Source organism: Carassius gibelio, chromosome B12 (assembly GCF_023724105.1).
Source record: "Carassius gibelio isolate Cgi1373 ecotype wild population from Czech Republic chromosome B12, carGib1.2-hapl.c, whole genome shotgun sequence".
Lineage (NCBI taxonomy): Eukaryota > Metazoa > Chordata > Actinopteri > Cypriniformes > Cyprinidae > Carassius > Carassius gibelio.
In genome coordinates, this window is record NC_068407.1 from 20,092,861 (window position 1) to 20,114,970 (window position 22,110).

The 22,110-nt window shown below is 36.0% G+C and overlaps 1 protein-coding gene across 1 annotated transcript; it reads right to left on the bottom strand.

The window, feature by feature from the left end:
- Window positions 1-286: 286 nt before the first annotated feature.
- On the bottom strand, window positions 287-11,666 carry hs3st3l (heparan sulfate (glucosamine) 3-O-sulfotransferase 3-like). Its single transcript, XM_052570132.1, has 2 exons — window positions 10,968-11,666; window positions 287-2,026 (listed from the first exon to the last, which is right to left on the bottom strand). The coding sequence occupies exons 1-2, from the start codon at window positions 11,378-11,380 to the stop codon at window positions 1,408-1,410; spliced, it is 1,032 nt and encodes a 343-aa protein (XP_052426092.1). The 5' UTR covers window positions 11,381-11,666; the 3' UTR covers window positions 287-1,407.
- Between the last annotated feature and the right edge of the window lie 10,444 nt (window positions 11,667-22,110).

The window sequence follows — 22,110 nt, forward strand, 5'->3', positions numbered from 1 at the left end:
ATGTTTTTCAGTGTCTAATAACTGTGACCACACTGTCTGTTCACATTACATTCATTGGCTATGGATAGGCGAAAACAATATTAATTTATTTGTATCTTTTTTTTCAGATATAACAAAAGTTGTGTCAATTAAAGCCCAAATATGCAATAATGTCCATTTTTCATGTACTACCTATGGTCATGTGACACAGTGAGGTCACTAGGAGTTTGATTGACAGCTGATCTGACCAATCATAGCGCAGACAAACAAACAGGACGATAGTAGATTAACGTCGCTGGACTCGAAGTTGAAAAATGGTGTGTATTGACGTCTTCTGATGTTCATTCTATAACAAGTCATGAGGAAGAGATGAACTAGACAGGTCTTTGCTAAGGGTTGCTTAAAAACTGGGTGTACAAAGCCATTCTGCACCAGAACTCGCACTGATGGTGAGTAGTGTTTAATTTACTGGTAGTAACATAGTGCATATTGATTCACCATTGGATGAAACTATCATAGTTATGTAAAATAATTTACCTACAGGCTGTTTAAACAGTACAGAGAAGTTCTTTTAAACTTTCTATTCATCAAAGCATCCTTCAAATGAATTCTCTCTTGGTGAGCAGAAGAGCCGCCTTTTGAAAACTCTCCAAAATTTTGAATGGTAGTTAATCTTTTGCACTTTTATTAGCCGTTAGCACCATGAGGGAATGTGTTGATGTGATGCAATTAATCATTTTATTTCCGAATTATGTGATACATTAGAGAAATATATTGTTTTGCATTAACATATTACATTTTACCAATTTTGAGGATTTAAACGGAGCAAAAACAACTACACAGGAACTTAAAATAACTGATTGGCTTTCTAGTGGGCTGCATTTCAGACTAGTTCAAATCCATGCATGCACAGAGATCATTCAAAAGGACCGGCCTCATCTGCATATCGTCTACATTTGAACCAATTACAGCAGACAATCAAAACCAGTTTGAGTTTGTAGACCAGCCCACACTGATGCGCTACAATGTCTCGTTCTGTTCTGTGTAAATACTGCAACGATGACAAATACGTCTACGCTACACAGTTTATTTCAAATCCAGACTCTTTCTGACATGAAGGATCGCACAAACAGGATTGAAGCTTGACTAAGCAACATTAAAAAAGACATCAAAATGGCAAGAGCAGAAAAGTGCTACTTAAACCCATGATTTAAGGTCGTTTCTATCAGTTCCAGCGACGGTATGAAAAGACTATTGTAACCTGAAGTGCGCAGACCTCTATTCATCTGGCAGACGCATTGATTGGAACAGCTACGGAGACATTGACCATCTTATGATATCGTTTTTCACTTCGATCACGTGTTAGACCAACTCTGTTTAATCTTCAGCCTCGGTATGGAGCCGTTGAGTGTTAATGGTCAGAAAAGGTCATTGCCATCCGAAGTCCATGCCTGCCATCTGGTAGAACTTGAGGTTGTGAGGCTGGTAGAATCCCCTCAGTTTCTGAATGACCTCCGGGTCGATTTTAGGATGCGTTCTGCCTTTGGTTTTGCCCAGACAGTGGGGTTTGCTACTGCCTTCTGGCTTTTTGAGGCAAGGGAAGCCCTTGGTCTTGTTGAAGTAGAAGTGTTTATCTGTGATGATCCTCTGCAGGCCGAGGAAGTCCTGTACGCGACCCAACTCGCCCGCCGGGTCGCTTATCAGCCTCTCACCGTGGACAAAATGGATCTGCGAGAGCGGAAAGTAGGCCAGCCATCGCTCCAGGTGTCTGGCGTACAGGCCGATGTACAGCGGGCTCCAGAGAGAGTCGATCTGTCCCGTGGACCGGTTCTTGAACGTCAGGCTCTCGAAGCTGGGGATGTGGGGCGTCTTGGAGATGATCTGGGTGTAGTCTGAAATGGCGCGGGTGATGGGGTCTCGCACCACCACGATCAGCTTGATGTGGCGTGACATGGCGTGGATGCGGCCCGGCGTCTCTGGGGAGATGAAGTATCTGGGCGTTTTCTCCATTACAATTTGCCCGTTCAGGGCTTTAGGCATCATGCTCCTAAAAGATAAGAGACGGGCAAGGATACCTGGTTACTTCTCCAACAGAAATGTGCACTTGTTTTGAGTCAAAAGTACATTTATATTGAAGATTCATTCATTTTTACTGAGAAAATGTCATTTGTCAAAAATAGGGTGTCTTAAACAGGGTTATTATAATGAACTAAAACCAAAACTTATATATATATTTATTATTATTATTATTTATTTTTTATTTTTTATTTTTTTTACTCACGCTATTTGCCAAAGTATGTTTTATCATTTTCATTTACTGTTATAAAATTTTATGCAGGCTATGAAAATAAGTAAAGTTAAAACGTAAATAAACATGAATGAAAGCTATACAGATGCAAATTTTTTAACATTGACAAAATGACAACTAAATTACTATTTTAACTAAAATGGAACATTTTGAAAATGGAAAAATAATACAAATATTAAAACTAATTCAGAATATTAAAAGAATCTCATTATAAGAAAACGATAATTATTCTGATATGGATTTTCTACACAGAGTTCACCATAAAATACAAACATGTAACAAACAAACTGTAAGAAGAAAAGGCATCTGGCTTAGGACAATGCAAAATTAAATCTGCTGCTCAAAATTAAAAAGGTGTATAAAATTATTTTTTATGAATTGTACATGGATTATTTTTGTAGAATGAGTAGGAAAATATATTGTTTGTAGAACATTGTGTATTATTGTATACAATGTAAAATGCTAATTTATTATTGTAAAAATTTCAGAAAGAAAAAGAAAAAATTCCAGGAGAAAATTCATAATTTGGGAAAACAGTGGAAAAGAAAATAAAAAATAAATAAATAAAACATTATAATTTCTTTATTTCAGCTGTAGTTCACAGGGCAAAATTGGTTATTTCTGTTTAGCAAGTTTAAGAAAATAATAAAATTACAAACAAAACAAAAAAACATCAATAAAAAAAGATTAAATTAAATGTTTCTTTATTTCAACTATAGCTGCCAGGGCAAAATTTCGTATTTTTGTCTAGTAAGCAGAAGCAAACAATTAAAATTACAAAAAAAACTAAACAAATTATACATAAAAATATATCATATGAAAATAACATTTTGTTCTAAATATTAACGAAAACTATATTGTTTTATATCACTGATTCTAAAAGAACACTGCTACATACTTTTTGCACTTTTGACCTCTAATCTGGTTACCAATAAAGAAGAGTTCGGAAAGTCATCAAGTAAATAGACTTACTTTAGAAACGTACTTTCTTTCCCTACCACCATCAATCTTGTGTTTCCACACATCTGTTTTACTTAAGAGCTGGATCGCGACTGCCAGCCCAGTATTGATCATCTAAATCACATCACGCCCCCAGCGGCCCGGCGCTCTGTCCTGGAGCACATCAGCCCGGGACACACGCTTCACTGTTCCTCTTATTGGCTGTAAATGAGAAGTCAGCCGGCTCTGAATGTGCATCAGTAATGCTGCTTATCATGCAGATGTGCATCAATCACAGCGGGTTACCAACATACACCGGAAAACAAATGGAATGTGTGCATGTCTTTCTTAGCGTTGGCAGATGGGTCTCATTTGTTTTAAGTGGCTCACAGGCGAAAGCTTTAATGGTCCACCTGCACCCCACCTGCCTTTGCAACATGACCACAACTAATGTCTATTTAAGGGAGTCCAAGTCCAAATCTATCAAGCTCTGAGAAGTCAAATAGACAACAAAAACTGAGTGAGAAATGCCAGAACAGAGCAGCAGTCAAACACAAGACAAAGTGAATAATGAAGTATGTGCTCCGATAACACAAATCACTTCTGTGGTAATGAAAGCCATTATGTTACAAGGAATCAAGTTCTTATCAGAAGATAAAAACGATTGATGAACCACAGAGCTTTCAGAACTCAAAGCCAATTTATTGAAACTAAACTACAAAAAAAGACTCTTTCTGAACTTCTGTGATTTGGTGACATCAAAGTTGATAAATGCATGCAAAACCATCCATATTTACATGTCAATGATGTCTATTATGATCAGAAATAAAAGAAATATAACTCTAATAAGGGTCATCTTTAACTGTAATGGCAATTTTGTCAAGAAAAACTTTGTTTGAAGGCTTGACAAAGCCTTGAAATAAATTTTGAGAAAAATGTAAAATGTTTTTAAGGTTAATAGGCCAAATCTGTCATCTATAGAAATGATCTGTAGTTCTTTAGAATTTAATAAACAGAAGGCATAACTTGTTTTCTGAATTGTAAATTTCATGTCATTCCAGTTCAACTTCCTGTGGGGTGCGGCCAATGAAATACAGTACACAGGGGTTGTTTCTTAAAGGGACAGATCACACTGGAAATGTACTCATCCTCGTGCAATCCATCATTAATGTTTAACTTTAAACCTTTGCTAAAATACAAGTCTATAATCCATAATGACATAATAAAAGTCCATCTCCTGTTGTCCTCTCACATCAAAATCCACCCACATAGCTGTTTTGGACTTTTTGTGGCTTGTAAACAGTGTTTCATTTGTGCATGTTTCTCTCCTGATTCAGACCAGATGATTTTTTCACTGGAGGAAGTGTTACTATGAACTTGTTTTAGTTAAAAATGCTTTGTTTTTTTATAAACACACAGCTTTTCACTTCTTAAGATGTTAACTGATGGACTGGAGTGGTGTGGATTATTGTGATGTTTTTATCAGCTGTTTGGACTCTCATTCTGACGGCACCCATTCACTGCAGAGCATCCATTGGTGAGCAACTAATGCATTGCTACATTTGTCCAAAAGGTGAGTGAGTTTTTATTTTTTGGTTAACTATTGGGCTTAAAACTGATGGACATCACCATTCATAAAATGAAAATGGTCATGAAAAACGATGTATTATATAGTTATAGTTTTATACATAAAATATGATATTTACAACAAGGCTTTAACTAGCATTACATGTAAACCTTTAAAAAAGCCAGAATTCCAAACTCTTTCAAACTACACAATCAAGGACAGTTTTTAAATGTATGAGGCTCAGCGGTTCAGACCCAGATTGCATTTGATCAAAGAGATGACAAAGACGTACTGTCCGTCATGCTGTGTTCAGATGGGTCACTGAGGATGGACCATATGATGCCTCTCGTGTCCTCTAGCAAGGGGACAGACTCACATCCCTGTGCCATCCGTCCCTGCAATGCAAGCTCCTATCAATACAACAACACATCAGCCATGCCAATCCCCAGACCTCCCTGCATTACCAATGACTTCATCTGAGAAAGCACTTAGCCTAAAGACTTCCCTGTTTACCTATGCCTATTATGGGGCCAGCAAGTCTATTAGATCCCGCCATTAATTATTCACTTGCTTCAAGCGCTGTGACCGCATGTGCATGTGCTGCTGAGAGTCTGTCCTCCAGCTAATGCAAGGATTTCTGATGTCCACCGACCACTGAACATTACAGGACACAGAGGAATGAACGCAGTATTGGAATATGGGTCAATGCTTATTTTTCACTCTATTAACTTATCCAACAAAACCATATTATAATTTAATATACAAGAATATTTTATTGTATAAATAAAATATAGTTTTAAAAAAAGCTATTCATGTATACAGTGACTTAAATGCACTTCTGCTAATATGCATGTTCCTGATTTCTGAAATAATTATTTTGATATCTTTGGGAGCATAAAGTGAAAAAATAACACCATAATTAAATAAAAAGGCTCTTTAAAAAATGATATTCTTTGAATGAAATTTTTTTTAAGTGGATGTATTTTATTATTTATTCTTTGAAAGAAAAAAAAGAAGAAGCTGCTTCACTGCATAGTAGATATAAAAAAAAAAAAAAACATTTTATCAACAGGATATGATGTGTTGAAGCCACATAAAATAAAATATAATTTGACCTTTAATGACATGTGAGTGTTTGAAATTTTTACTTTCAAAAGAAACATTTATTATTATGACTTTTTGAATAGGAATAAATAGATATATTTCTGATGCTTTACTAGATTTTTACTTTTTTATTGTGGTCACTATATAGTGTATACACAATTCAGTAGATTCTTATTTGCTTTAAATTAAGTGAGACAAGAACAAAGATCCTGATCAGAATCAGATTAGCCTGTGAGATGAATTCAATGATTCAGTTTATACTGAATGTATGCTTGCTTGTGAGAATTTGCTTTTAGTAAAAGAATATATATATATATTGCCTTTTTGTAATCTGGGCTAATGCTTGAATTGGCTTTATAATTTGCTAGCATGATATTCTGAAGAATGTAATCAATTTAACAGAATCCAACACAAAGCCAGGTCTGATTCAGAACAGGTAAGTCTTTGTTAGTTAGATGTTCACAGGACACGAGGATCAATCTAAGCAGTATGGATTGTGCGGCTTCATTGTTTGGCACATCGCTCTGCGTCGTCCAATCCCAGCAGCCCACAGGAGCCGGTGGATAGGTCTCCTCTAATTGAGGCTGCATTGGCTGGGCCTCTCTGAGGTATCCTGAATAAACCAAATGGTGCCGTGGGTATTGATCATGATGGGGGTATGGTAATGTGGGCCTCAGCTGCTGCGGGTGGCAGGTGGAGTTTGTAGATGGGCCACTCTATGGCCTCATCAGCAGCTTGCTGTGCACAAACAGATGTGAGGCAATTACCCCGTCTTCTGTCCAGGCATCAACTACAGCAATGGATGTAATAGGAATTTTTTTCATTCCAATGAATCTGTTTAATGGGATGATGAAGCCTTCGTTTTTCATTTTTAGAAATGCTGACTTACAAAATAAACAGCTCTGGCACACCTGGGCGCTCATGGACAGGTGCATTATTACAATTTAAAGAATGGAATTGACTTGAATGTCTTTGTTTTAACATTTTAGCAACAAACAAAAAAAAAGAGAGGCATATCAGCATATTTGAATGATTTATGAAGGATGTTGCGACAATGAAGACTGGAGTAATGATGCTGAAAATTCAGATTTGATCACAGCGATAAATTATATTTTAACATATTCACATACAAAACAGCTATTATGTAGAGTAATAATATTACACAATTTTTTATCAAATAAATTCAGCCTTGGTGAGCAAAAGAGACTTTTAAAAACATTACAAAATCATTCTGAAGTATTTAAAAAAAAATTAATAAAATGGACTGAACTTTTGAAAATACTGTATATTGATGAAGAAAGGGACTATTTTTTAAATTGTAAAAATTTTACACAATATTAGTGTTTTACTGTATTTTTGATCAAATAAATGTAACCTTTTTGTGCAGAAGATTTGAAAAATGGTAGTGTGTGTGTGTATGTATATATAATTGGGAAATATGGTCAAATGTGCTTATACATAGGAAAATTGGTCAGACATTTCTAGTAAATTTCAACAAAGGAATGCCGAGTAACAGTAAATTCAACATGACATTTCAAAGTAAACCAAACAAACTGGATTATTGTGTAATATCCTTTATAATCTTTGTTCATAGTGTATAATAGTTGGAATTTGACTCATACAGTACATTACCAATAAAAAACTAACTCCAAAAAAAAGAACTGTACATTTGAAATGCAAGAACTGTACATTTTTTGTGCATTTACTTTAACTCAATTTTCACTGCTGACACTTGTGAAAATTAAGCATATTGAAGTGCTAAAATTAGGTAAATCATAAAAAATTTTTCAATTTAATTAAACATTTTTTTTTTAAATGAAATTCTGCAAAGCAAAATGGGATATGGACTTGCAGTAAGACAATGGGGATTAGGAAGTGTGTGTGTGTGTGTGTGTGTTTGAACCCAACCATCCGTTTCTTTGCATATAGAGGCCATTAAAGAGCCAGTCAGTTGTAACTGTGCCCTGTCCACTTCCCAGAAACATCCATCATCAAGGGGCTCAGACGCCAGATTCCCATTCCCAGTCCCCTGAGACACCTAATGAGAGCTGAATTACCATTTGACCATCTAGCCTTATGTTGATTCCATAAACTACAGTTTACTCACGCCAATACAGACAACTAGCCAAAATAAACACATATACACAAACATTTCACACCAGACTCCCACATGATGCCATCAGGCATCTATTTCATGTAGTATTATATATAATAACTATCAATCCGATCTGGCTCCTGTTCTACGAATCATGATGTTGTTCTGTTTGTGCGAAAAGCATCTGGAAGTTGCGAAATCTCATAATTTTCATTTGTAAAAGCTCTTGTATTCCTCTATTAATATCACCGTCCTATTCAGCATTGGTATTTTGATGAGTCTATGTCCTTGTGAAGTAGATGCACTGCTCATATAGACAGTGCATTAATAATGAATGGCCTCAAAAAAGCTCGTCTCGGGACAAGCCTATGAACTGCTATAAAGGCATGTCTCATTTCTGCATTACGAAACCAAGGATACTCAAACTAATTACGTTTTTTGGTGTGTAAACATATGCACGTTAACTAAATCAAACCTTCATGCCAAAATCAAGGTGTGGCTTTGCATACAAGGGTATGAATTTAGATGGATATTTTAATAACCGCTCCATGAATTGCAAATGAATTCCCATAACGTGATTACATCAGATGCAACACCAGCCAAACCAAATTACAACGCGTGACGCAGCACTATTATCACAGTGAACGTGCATTCAAGAAGGACGGAAGAAAACACAATGTTTATTTTACCGGATGCTTCCAGGAAATCAGTCTTGAGATTTTCGGTTTTGTCTCGCCTGTCCCTCTAGTACCTCTGAATCAATATATTGATGCTTTTCAGACTTCAAAAACTGGAGATGTGTGTTTCGAAGCTCTCACATATTGTTGGCGTTCGCCCTCCTTCTCGTGCACTATTGAGGGTGACTTACAGCAAATAGATTTCTTTAAAGGAATGTGACAGTATTGGCGTTTGAAACTTGAACTCGGGAGTCTCAGCAGAATAAAACCTCTTGCTAATTGTAACTGAATCTAACGGGTTTAATTCTAGCGTGAAGGTCAAACATTGGCGGCAATCAATCGTAGAAACACTATAAGGACAAAACTCCATCTATCACCTCTGCCTTGTTCCAGATCTTATCCGTGCATTTATTCTCTTTTGGAAAAGATCTGAATTGAGATTGCAAAACCAGCATCCCACCCCCACCTACACCTACAGATTTAATCTACGCTTGATAACAAGATTAATGACCGGTCCATTCCATTAGACCTGAATAAGTCAGCGTGGACGGATTCCAGGATCTGCGTTTGGCCGCTTGTCTGTGGCTCCTCTGACCATATGAAGTCCCTGGCGCAGATCATTATGTTTGGTGGAAAATGTGACTCAGGTTAAAGATCAATTGACAGGTCTCACAATAATGTCAAGTGGCCGATCATGCTGTGAGGTCCATCTGGTCCTGGGAAGATGACAATCTGCTCGCTCTCGGCTCGTTCCTCTGAGCAGAACACTGGGGATTTATGTGCAGAACACAAAGGAATATCAAAGCAATATGCTTACAGGCAAACAACAACCGTGGAAGTGTTTCAAAAGCATTTTCAGGCTGTTTAATGTGAGCCGATTTTGAATTGACAAAGCAATCAATCAGCTGCTTAAGAGGTAAGTAATTGAGTTTTGTCAACTCTCCGAACAGCTCGAAGGCAGCGTGGAAAACCATAAAATTGAGAGCGAGACTTTATTGAAGATACAGACAGAATATCCATTGGACTTGTTGATCAACCTGCCACTCTGTTTTCTAGACAAGCAAATAAATATCAGATTGACACGATGCCTAAGAGCGCAAGGCCTCATTTCCAACAACTGCAGACTTAATTCCCTATCCGCCAAATTTGTCAGACACTTTTAGATGTTTCAAGACACATTTCACATGCAGCAGTGTGTTCTCAATATACAGGAACATCTGGCAACAGCTCCAGAGATGATTAACACTGCCAACTATCCAGCCCCAATTCAGTGGATTGCAATTGCCAGATGGCATTATATTTCTCACGCAAACCTTTACGAATATCATAATATGACCTAGTGTTGTACTGATACCAAGCCTCGTCAAATAATACACTTTTGGGAGAAGATTGCATTGAGGTCACAATTTGGACAATAGCATTAACTTGTGCAGATGTAAGAGTGCATGCTAACATATTACATAATAATATAAAGAAATGTGCTACAACACAAGCTTTCCTAAAGAAACTGTTTAGGAAAGTCGAAGTACACTGTAAATAAAATGTGTAACTTTGTGTTGTATTCTTGGCTGGTTAGTTTTACTGTAGCGGTTGCAATATTATGATGCCCACTGTCCAAGGAAATGCAGTGCATGAATAATGCAGTTGCATTTCACTTTGACTAGGCACTGATTTATTTTACTCTTGGAGCCATTGTTATTATGATGTTGTTTCTTTCTTAGTGGTATGTAATGTTTTCATTGATTGATTGATTTAAAAATATTTCAACATTCTGTAATTTCACAACTTTCTTAGTGACTTAATTCTACTGTATACAAAATAAAATATATACAAAAAATAAAGTTTTTGGCCTTTAAAGGAAATGTTGTTCGAAACCCAAGATTGGTGTGTTCCATAGTGACATTAGGATAAGTAGTTTTTTGAATATTTATTTTTTCCTTTTGTTTTAATAGGACAGTTAGTTGACAGGAAGCATAGTTGGAGAGGGGGTGTGATCAGGAAAATGTCGAAAGCCGGGACTCGAACTCGGGACACCCGAGATGATATCGGTACCAACTTATGAACATAGTTCAATACAGAATTTTAATATTGGGTGCACTTGCCCTTTAAGTGTCAATCACTAAACTTTGCTTATTTAAATAACACCAGCTAATTTTCATTTTGGGGTACACACAATGAGATAGCATATGCTATAAGTCCGAATGCAATGTTTAATTTTACTTAAAGGTATTTTAAAGCAATATAATATTGCATTTCCGATCATTATGCATGCGATGCACGTTTCTGTGTCATTATTACCTGTACCAGCCGAGTCCGCGCATGTAGTGCCTGTCAAAGAAGTGTGGCTCGGAGCCGAGCGCGCGGACGTCCGGATGAAGCCTCAGGAACTCCAGGAGCGCGCGCGTGCCTCCCTTCTTTACTCCGATGATGAGCGCGTCTGGGAGGCGTCGGCTCGCGGTCCAGTCCTTCCCTGAGCTGTTTCCATCCACGATATCATCAGCTACATAGCGAGGAGCCGTCAATGTCTCTCTCAGCACGGTCTTATTGTACCATCCCAGAGGGGAGTTCTGCGAACTGTCCACTAAGTCCGGCTCGCAGCATCCCAGCAGAACGTAGAGGATCGAGACGCAGATGATGCTGAAGGAAAACATGATGACTAGTTTTTGCAAGAGTCTCCGGAGATCCAGGGGCGAGTTGCTAAAAGTTGCCATCCCTTTGAGGACGCTCTGTAGACGGCCATTCTCTTCAGGACTTTATTCGCTTCACTTTGACCAGCTGGAAGCCAGACGCGCGAATGACAGCGAGCGCGTCCCATTCCGAGCGCTTCGCGGAGCGGCATTCCTCAACAAAATCCTCTTTGTGGAGCGTCATCATGTCAGAGGGAGATCGAGGGGACTCGTACTGCCATGCTTTGCGCGGACTGCAGAAACAGAGGTTGTAATATCCGTGCAGGAGAGCGAGGATGTGACTGTCTCTGGAGGATTGCTGTCCTGAAGCCGCTCTCATTCATTCATGAAAGTGCGCGCAGCGCTTGTGCTGAGCGTGATTGGAGGGTGAGGGCTGAAGGCGGGTTTAATGCTGCTCTGCTAATACATCAGATGAACATGGGGTGAAATATGGCATGCATTATTTTTCTATCAGTGATGTGCATTAATATTTGCACTCCTTATAATAATAGTAGGGTTATTTACCCCAGAAAAGTATAAACAGAGAACGTAAAAAAAAGCATAAAATGTAGCCCACATTCGGTGCAGTTCCCAACTCACACTCAGTTATGTGCATATTTCAATATATCTTAAAACAGTACAGTTTTCACACTTTTTTACTCCAGTACACATTTTATTTCTGAAACAAAGTTTCTGTACAGGATATATATTCTAATCTATTCTTGAATACAAAAAGGTATTGACAATTGTAAAACTATTGAATTAGTTGATTTGTTTTCATATTGATTTATTATTGTTCAGAACACAACGCTTGTCACCATATTAAACAGGGTAATTTCTCACATTGAAACCTGATTACAGGCTTTAAATAGCAAAACAACAAGGTGACAAACAAAAATATGGAATACTCTTATTATTTACCCAATAAATACACTTTATTAGCAGTATTCATTTATAACATATTGTTGTCATTAAAATGTGACAACTTGCCCCGAACTGACAGAGTCCTGTGAACATGTTTTGATACGCGGAAATTCAAATGAAATACGAGAACTATTTGTATATTCTTGCAGATTGGTCAATAAATTATTAAAACACATTTTCGCACTTACGGCTGATTATTTGAATTAAAGCAGTGTTCAAACTTTATGATAATTTAATGTTTTTTCTTCTTAACTTTCCACAATATTTATGTAAAACATCTTATTAAACATTAAAAGCTGAAGAAAATACAGAAGATCTCACGTAAAATTACAGCAAAAAACTGTATTTTTGAATTACGGAAAATTACTGTTACTTATTGTGCACGTTATTTAACGGTAATTTTCAGGCACCCAGCTGCCGGAATTTTACGGGTTTTTTTACGGTATTTTTTTTTACAGTGTGGCAAAATAAAGAACTTCACAATAAAAATATGACCAGTTGTGTACAGAAAATTTATATTAGACATAGTTAGCAATTGATATATTGGGGGGGTTTTTTACATTCTTGTCTTCCCTTTATTTTTTTATTTTATTTATTATTTTATTTTTTATTTTACATATTTTTATTGGGAAAAAAGACATGGAAGATAACATGATTTTTTTTTTTTTTACTCCCCACCTCCCAAAGCATCCAAAAAAAGTTTAAGGCAAGGCCAAGATATCCACATATTTTCAAATACATAATTGCAACACATATACACACCAATCAGTAGAGTGAGGGGTATTTATTGCCTGGGCCAAAATTTGGTTATTTTCCAGAAACAAAACAGATCCCATTGTTTATGGCAGTCCTCTAGTTTGCCCTTTATACAGTAGTTTTTCTTTCCAAAACAATGTAATTAGCCAGATCTTTCAAACAATTGTCAGTGAATGGACCTTCTATGTTGTTCCAGTAGATTGCTACTACATCTTACAATAACTAGACAAATGTTAGTCAGTTTAGTCTGATAACCTGGTAATGATAAACTAGTTTTTGTATGGTAATTGGAATGTGAAACATATATCTGGGATGTTTGGGTTAAACTTGTTTAACTTTTCAGGGGTGACCTATATTCATTATTCAGTTAAGCCCAAATTCTGGGCTTTAACACATATCTGGCTCTATTCTAAATCTGAAAGGTCAAATTGCACATCTATACCCCAAATATGGTAAATAATACATGCACTGATCCAATTTTTGGCAATTTTCTTTTTAAAGACTTAAAGTGCTGTTCAGTCCAATATGGAAGCTCCATTGACCCATCTTGAATAATGACTTAAATTTAGTTACCATATGGCTTCATAAGATAATATTTGGATTAGATTTGGATTTGCATGCAAGGCTATCAAACATCAAAACCTCCTCAGACCTCCAGCAGAGCAAAGTCCTCCCTCTGTGACCCTCGACCAGTTCCTAGCAATACAACCATCTTTTGTAACCGCTTCAAGATGTCAGGCGGGTGTTCTTGATCTCTTAATTGGTTTGGCATGTAGTCCAGTGATCAGATCAGCACAGTAAAGCTGGGGATCACATTACTTCACACAGGCACATGAGGACAGTGTTTACGCTCTCCGTTAGAAAGCATCTGCAGAAACGTTACATACATTACATATGGCTATTATATTAAAGACACTATCATTAATGTAAAGGGACCAGATGACAGACAAAATGCTGGACAGGGGAGATGTAACTGTGATTTTGTTACCTGCAAATGCAGACTTCAAGTAAACGTTTCAAAGCTTTACAGTTCTGATATTTATTGCATTACGCTTAATGATCTTTTTGCATCATGACAGCATCAGGGTAAATGCATTACATGGCCATTTTGTGGTGATTTGTCTGGTTTATGTTGTGATTTATCTCTCCCATCTTCCGAGTGCAGATGTGACCAGGGTCAAAAGGTTAAACGTGCCCTCTCTTTAAAAGAGCCATACTTAGCCATTCTCCAAAATCTGTAGTGTTTTCTTCAAATCTATACTAATATAATAATACAAAATGATAATGCATGACATAGTGTAAATATAATGCAATGCAACACAAATATAATAATCGCATTAGTCTCTCCACCTCTTTTGTCTGTATAATCATCATATCTAGTAAACAATAATGAGATTGCATGATAAAAAATATTTTTTCTGTGAGCGTATTTTTCTAAATGCATTCAGGTGTCAAGCTATCATTTAAAAAGTGGCATTTTTTATTAGAGCATTACTTTTATTATTAAATATAGAAAACTAAAAGACATTTTAAAATTAACCAAAAAATGGAGCACTCTTTAAATCATGGCTTTTCACCTGAATGAATTGGTAAGTTGCATGGTAGTATATCTGGAAGGATTTACCTGTTTGTTTTATCAATTTAACTTGTTTTCGAGGATCAGAGAACAAGGTCGCTCTAGTCAGTCCAAGCAATTGCACGTCTTCTATGTGCAGTCCAAGAACGGATTGCTGGATGATGAAGTAGCCATCTATAAAAATGTGACCCCTGGGTCAGGGCCAGTGAGCAGCAAGACTGATTTATTTCCTTCAGGCTAGAAAACACTGTTTTCATGAAAGTATAACGAGCAGCAGAGCTTTATTAAGCGTGCTGAGCCATACCTGGCTCGCGACGTTCTTGAAATGTTCAAATAAGAAATAATTGCTTTGCTTGCTGGCTGGCTTTCATTTTCTGCTGTGTGCAGGCAACGCACGCCCAACAAAAATCTGTATCCCAGGTTGTTTTCCAAGAGATATATGCTGTTGTTTGCATCGAGAGGCAGTAAGATAAAGTTGCAGACGAAACCTTTCAATCTTTTGAAGGATGGAGCGGCCTGCCATAATTGCACAGAGGGCAGCCTGAAATACCATTAGAATAGCGCCTTTCCACATTCAGACGCTCGCTTGGCACTTGACAGTCTATTATTCATCAAGGATTAATGTTGTATGTGACACGGATGAGGAAAACGAAGCACGGCGATCCACAGTTTGATGATGTCACAATGAGCTTTGTGTAACGAAATGAAAATATAATGACAATAGCTTTGCATCTAAAACATCACGGCTTCGCTTTTTTTCTACTTTCAAACTTTCTTCTCAAAGTCATTCTAGGGAAATCACTGCGGCTGAAGTAAAGACAAGCGCTTCATGAATTAACCAATGAATTGGCAGCTCTAACTGGGCAACATGCACTATGGAAAAGCTGCTAAAAACAAACCGACAGCTTGGTGACGCGTGTGCTTAATGATGAGCGCCGGCTTGTGCTCGGGTATTAATATTTCAGATATCAAAGCTCTCATGTCATACATTACTGAAAACATCCTGTGGTCCCCTGCAGTCCTTCTGCACTGCCGCAAGAAAGACCTTAAAGCGATAGTTCACCCAAAAATGGAAATCATGTCATTGTTTACAAACTTTAAGGTCATTCCAGACTGGTATTAATTAACTTCTTCTGTGGAAAACAAAATTATTATTAGCAAAAAACATATTCTGGATGACTTAATAGTCACCTAATAAGCCATAAGTAAAAGTCACATTAGGTATTACTACAGCACTTTATGCTGTTAAAGCTGTGAGTACACGAACAATAGCAATCACACGGTTTGACCAAATCTCATGCAAGTCTGACCCAAATCTTTATGATAGTTACCATATATTTGCATTAGTTTGTATCCAGCTGGTCGCTTTTCGGCATTCGTTAACCAGCGAATTTGCATATTTAAAACTGGTCTCATAAGATAGAAAGACATAACATGTGAGAGTCTTAATACCATTTGCATACCATGTGTAAGCTAGTCTCTATGTGCAATTCTATGGCCTTTGTGTAGAAATCTAAAGACAGCCATTGAAGCAACCGTTTGAATTTATATTAAATGGTAACACTTTGTAACATATAAGTTTAATAAATGCTGTAGAAGTAGTTGTCCATTGTTAGATTGTTAATTTCAACATTTACTACATTTATAAATGTAAAAGTTGCATCTGTTAAAATTTGTTAATAAACTAAGATAATAGTATAAACACTTAAATGACATGAATGATCAAGGTATAATTAATATATTAATATGTATTCATATTTAAAGAGCACAGTACAAGTCTTCCCACTTAACATTTTTTTTTTATTTAATAAGTTTCTTATCAATTCTTGGTAATTACAGGTGCATCTCAATAAATTGAATGTTGTGGAAAAGTTCATTTACGTATTTCAGTAATTCAACTCAAATTGTGAAACTTGTGTATTAAATAAATTCAATGCACACAGACTGAAGAAGTTTAAGTCTTTGGTTTGTTTAATTGTGATGATTTTGGCGCACATTTAACAAAAACCAAACAAAAATGTAACAAATTTGAATATGGTGACATGGCAATTGGTCTCTCAGTTTGGTTCACTGTGCTACACAATCATGAGGAAGACTGCTGATCTGACAGTCGTCCAGAAGACAATCATTGACACTCTTCACAAAGAGGGTAAGACACAAACATTCATTGCCAAAGAAGCTGGCTGTTCACAGAGTGCTGTATCCAAGCATGTTAACAGAAAGTTGAGTAGAAGGAAAAAGTGTGGAAGAAAAAGATGCACAACCACAGACGTGTCAAGAAATCTGTTGAACCACAGACAACGTCAGAGGCGTTTTACCTGGGCTAAGGAGAAGAAGAACTGGACTGTTGCTCAGTGGTCCAAAGTCCTCGTTTCAGATGAGAGCAAGGTTTGTATTGTATTGGTTAAATGACCATGGTGTTGGTGTGCTTGACTGGCCAGACCTGAACCCCAGAGAGAATCTATGAGCTATTGTCAAGAGGAAGATGAGAAACAAGAGACCAAACAATGCAGATGAGCTGAAGACCACTATCAAAGAAACCTGGGCTTCCAGACCACCTCAACAGTGCCACAAACTGATCACCTCCATGCCATGCCAAACTGAGGGAGTGATTGAAGCAAAAGGAGCCCCTACCAAGTATTGAGTGCATGTACAGGAAATGAACATAAGGACAACAAGTCACTACATTTTTTTAAGCATTCTAATTTCCTGAGATTTTTTTGTTAAATGTGAGCCAAAATCATCACAATTAAAAGAACCAAACACTTAAACTACTTCAGTCTGTGTGCATTGAATTTATTTTATACACGAGTTTCACAATTTGAGTTGAATTACTGAAATAAATTAACTTTTCTACGACATTCTAATTTATTGAGAAGCACCTGTATTTCTAATATTTACTAGCAATTTCTGTGTAAAAATATTATCTATATCAATACATAGAGTAGAGTATATATATATAGAGTATATATTATATAGAGTATATATATATAGTCTGCGTGTGAGCACCAACAGACTGTGAATGTGTTTGCTGTAAGCTGGAGTGAGAGGTGTGAGGCAGATTATTGGATCAAGTGCTTTTGTGTTTCAGTTTTAGAGCAGACTGCTGTCTCTGTTCCTGCTTCTGCTTTGGCTGGTGCTGAAATCAAGAAGCTTCTGTATTACATGCATTCTGGTTGTAAAATAACACAGTGTGTCTAATTTATCACTAAAAAGGTTGCATAAGTCTGCATGGTTTTTTCTGGGCTCATCTGAAGTCCTCTCTGCAGGTTTTGGGACAGACTGTGTGCTAATGGTTTAACCCCAGTTAATCGTCCCAATGCCGGTGATAGACAAGCTCTTCTGTGCAGCACCTGTATTCCTAGTTGAGTTAATCACTTTACTCATCCTGTGAAGCACAAAACCCTCTTAAGTTGAAAGCCAGATTAGCAGTGGAGACAGGCATTTTAATTCAGCGCTGAAGATGCTTAGTTTGTGCTGTCAGACGATTTAAGGCTGGATAAATAACTATATTGACCTGCAAACCTAACTGGAGCAGTTCTGCTATTCAGTTGTATGTGTTTTATCAGAGTCACGACTCTTGAAGCATAAATACTGTATTCTCCATACATGTCCGCTGACATTTTATTAAAAAGAACATTGCATTATACATCACTAATGCTAATAAAACCTAATTTCTCATAAAAGTTCATTCTCTGAAAAACATTTGGTGTTGAAACAAATGTAACTTTAAAAGTTGTTTTTATATGGATCTAAAAATCTAGTCAATGTGATATTGAGAGTGCCATTTGCACTGAATAATTCTGTGTGTTTTCCTCTAAACAAACTTTTATTTTATTGATTAATTGTGGACATCCCTTTTTTTTTGGAAATACACTAAAAAATATATATATATATTTTTTTTTTTTATTAAGATTTATATTGAAACAACTTTAATGCTGAAATTGGCAAGCACAACATGCAAGTGAAATTAAATATTTGTCTTTTATTTTATTACTGCACTTAAACCAAAATAAATTATTAAAATATTATCTGCAAAATATTAACTTGAGCTTTTTCTATACACTATTACATGCACTTTATTTTTCTAAAGCAATACATTTTGTTTTTCACAATAAATGTCATCCCACACAATTTTTTGACAGCCCTAAAAACTGCATAATAACAACTCTCAAATATTTTGAGGATTCCCTAAAACTGAATCCTCCAATTTGACAATCCCTGACATAGACATAGATTATTTAACATGCATTTAACAGATAATGTTAAAATAAAACATTTAAGCACATTAGCTCTCCTAATAGTGCATTTCAGTGGCAAGTCATCATTAGACGTACAACGGAATATAATAAGAGCCCATTAGTATGTGACGTATTATTATTTATGTGACGTCTTAAATAGGTGGAAAGGTGTTTTGCTTTGTAAGGACAGTGTTTTAGGACACAAGGGTTTCTGAGATGGGTCTCGACTCAAAACAAGCTCATTTAACGCAGAGAGCGAGCGAGCGAGAGAGCGAGGGATTACTACCTGCTGAATGTCTGACCTGATTCCCTGTGAGCCAGAACACATCTGGTATGGTTGTTTAATAAGACTGTTGTAAATAGTGAGGATTACAGATCACTTTAGAGTGGGGGGAAAACATCATGACAACAGAGCTGTTATCCTCATAAATCTGCCTGTATTTGTTCTGAAAAGTCCTCCGGATTAATGAGTAATATGGAGATGTGAGCCAGTAATCGCTCCGTTGTTGGCGTCACCTTTCCTGCTTCCTGTCCGTCCCATTTGTGGACATCGTGGGCGTTACGCTGGATTATGAATGTTTAAGTGTGTCACTTTCTTTGTTAGATTAGAAATGTCTGTTCTGACTAAATTCAGTCACGTTGGTTTTATTATGGTTATTAAAAGTAATGTCAGCCCTGGAACTTCCTGGAGTCTAGTAGAACAACTTTTTTTTAAAAAAAAAGGAAAGTTTAGGTTTTGATTGTAAAAAGATTCAAATAAAATAACCAACAAAACAATTATAATCTCAATGACAAAGACTGCACATTCAGTTCTCTTAGAATCTTACTTTTATCTTTATAGAACAAGTAAAAATTAAATGTTTATTTTTGTGGGTATGTATTAATAATACATTTCTTTTTACATTGATATATCTATGCATTCTCTTGAGAATTTAAACTATGATCTTGGTGTTGTTAATGACGTGCCATTATGAGCATTTTATTTATTTAGGTTACATAATACATTCAAATTTATGAATTTTCATTTTTTAGTCAACTAGCCCTTTAACATTTCCTTACAGTTTAAATGGGTTTTCACTGATGAAAATATATAGATGTCTTTATATTTAAGAAAGCGTTTCCTTTGGGATCATCACAGTGGGGTGTCACTGGCATCAAAACATTTCTATGCCATTATACACCACAATGGACATCATTAATGTTGAGATGAATTATCATTAAGGACTGTATAGATTAATATTGCCAACTAATTTTTAATGCTGTTGTAATTGTGGCTTAATGATCCATGAATAATGTCAAAGTTGATTTACTTTTATTACATTTAATGAGTGCGCCTAATAGAAACAATGGTAGAACTCATAGAAGATTTTTCGTGCATGTTGAGAAACCTCTTTCTGGATGTTTCTTTTGTACTTTTATTGCACACTGCTTTGTGTTGTTTTGTTCCAGGAATCGGTCTGTCAGTGTCTCAGAAACACAGGTTTGGCAGAACTCACGCCTCTCGCACAAGTAGGTCATCACTCATAAAGCTGCTGTTTAATTGCTGCCCCCCCCCCCCCCACTGACCCCTGACAGCGGTAACTATCTGAGGACTGATGACCCTCTTCATTTGGCCCGTCCCATGGGACGTCCCGCTCATTGTTCTTGATAGGATCTGATCAACACCCAGCTCACTCACCTCCAGCTCTATGACTGTACAAACATGCATTGTGTTACATACTAAATTACAAAGTGAGTACATACAGCATAATTCATAACTTTAGCTTTGTGAATTTGAAATAGCACTACAGGAAGTCAAACTGAAATGAGAGGAAGGGAATTTACAGATTTGCATTTCAGAAATTCAGAAATTTTATTTTTTATTATTATTTTATTTTATTTTTTCAATCATATAACTTAGTTATAAAAATCATGTCACGGAAGATAAGAGTAATGATGCTAAAAATGAATCTTTGATTACAGAAATAAATAAATGTTTACATATATCCACTTAAAAGAATGAGAAATGTTAAATTATAATAATATTTCACAATATTACTGTTTTACTGTATTTTTGATTCAATAAATTCAGCCTTCATTAGCAGACGAGACTTCGAAAACATAACAATATAAAGAATATGTTGATTGGTTTTAATATTATATGTGTTTAGATTTTTCACTCAAAATTAATAAAAATAATAATAATTCAATGAAAATTTATATTTTAAACATTGATTGTCAATATCATCCAGTGTTTCTTAAAAAAATAATATGTTGTGTTTTTAATATTATGTCTATATGTATTTCTTTCAAAATTAATAAAAAAATTGAATAAAAATTTAAATTTTAAAAATTAATAAATCAATGTCACTATCATCTAGTGTTTCTGAAAAAAATCCCACTTTTGGCAATATGTTTATAGGTATTTCATTTAAAAGTGAACTTTATTATCAAAACTTCACCTACTTTTCATTTAAAAATCTAAAAAGTATTTTTTTTCTTTTCTTTTTTTTCAGTTTCATTCACTGTAATTATTTTATTTATCTGTAAAATTTGAAGTGTGTTGTTTCTGCATCACTAGAGACACAAAACAAAAATAAATAAATAAATAAAATCGAACAAGTTTTCCAAACACTTAACCATACCCTCACTTATGAGAACAAGATAGTCCAGCCCTAAACTCACACCATTTCTGAAGTTATATTTTTGGCCTTTTTGCTAGAACCGAAAGGAAGGAGTGGGAGAAGGGAACAAGATCAGGAAAGGGCCTTGAGCAAGCATTGAAGCACAGGTTGCCTGAAGCGCTATTGTGCCGTATGTCAGAAAGACTCAAACTCGCACCACATGACAACAGCTCACTCACATCGTCTGTCCACATCAAACTGTGTAGGCTAGAGAAAACACAAGCTTATTTACACTGTTAAAAAAATTATGTAATATTTATGATAAAAAACTGCAGCTGTGATTGCCAAATTCTACTGTAAAAAATACGGTAACAACATTTTAGGTTTTACGGTTTTACATTAAATTTACAGCTAAATACTGTAATTTCATTAACTGATATAATGTTAATATACCAACCTACTGAAGTACTGAAATCTGTTTTGTACATTTGTAATACACTGATAACCACCAAAAGCAACGCAGAGAATTCTGGCAACGTCAGTTTACATTTTTCCTGTAAATTTTACAGTTAGTGATTTAGCAGGTTTGTACTTTAGCGTTTTCACCGTTTTTTACCATTAAAATCACAGTCATTTTTTACAGTGTACTGTAACTTTTCATATGTACTATTTAAA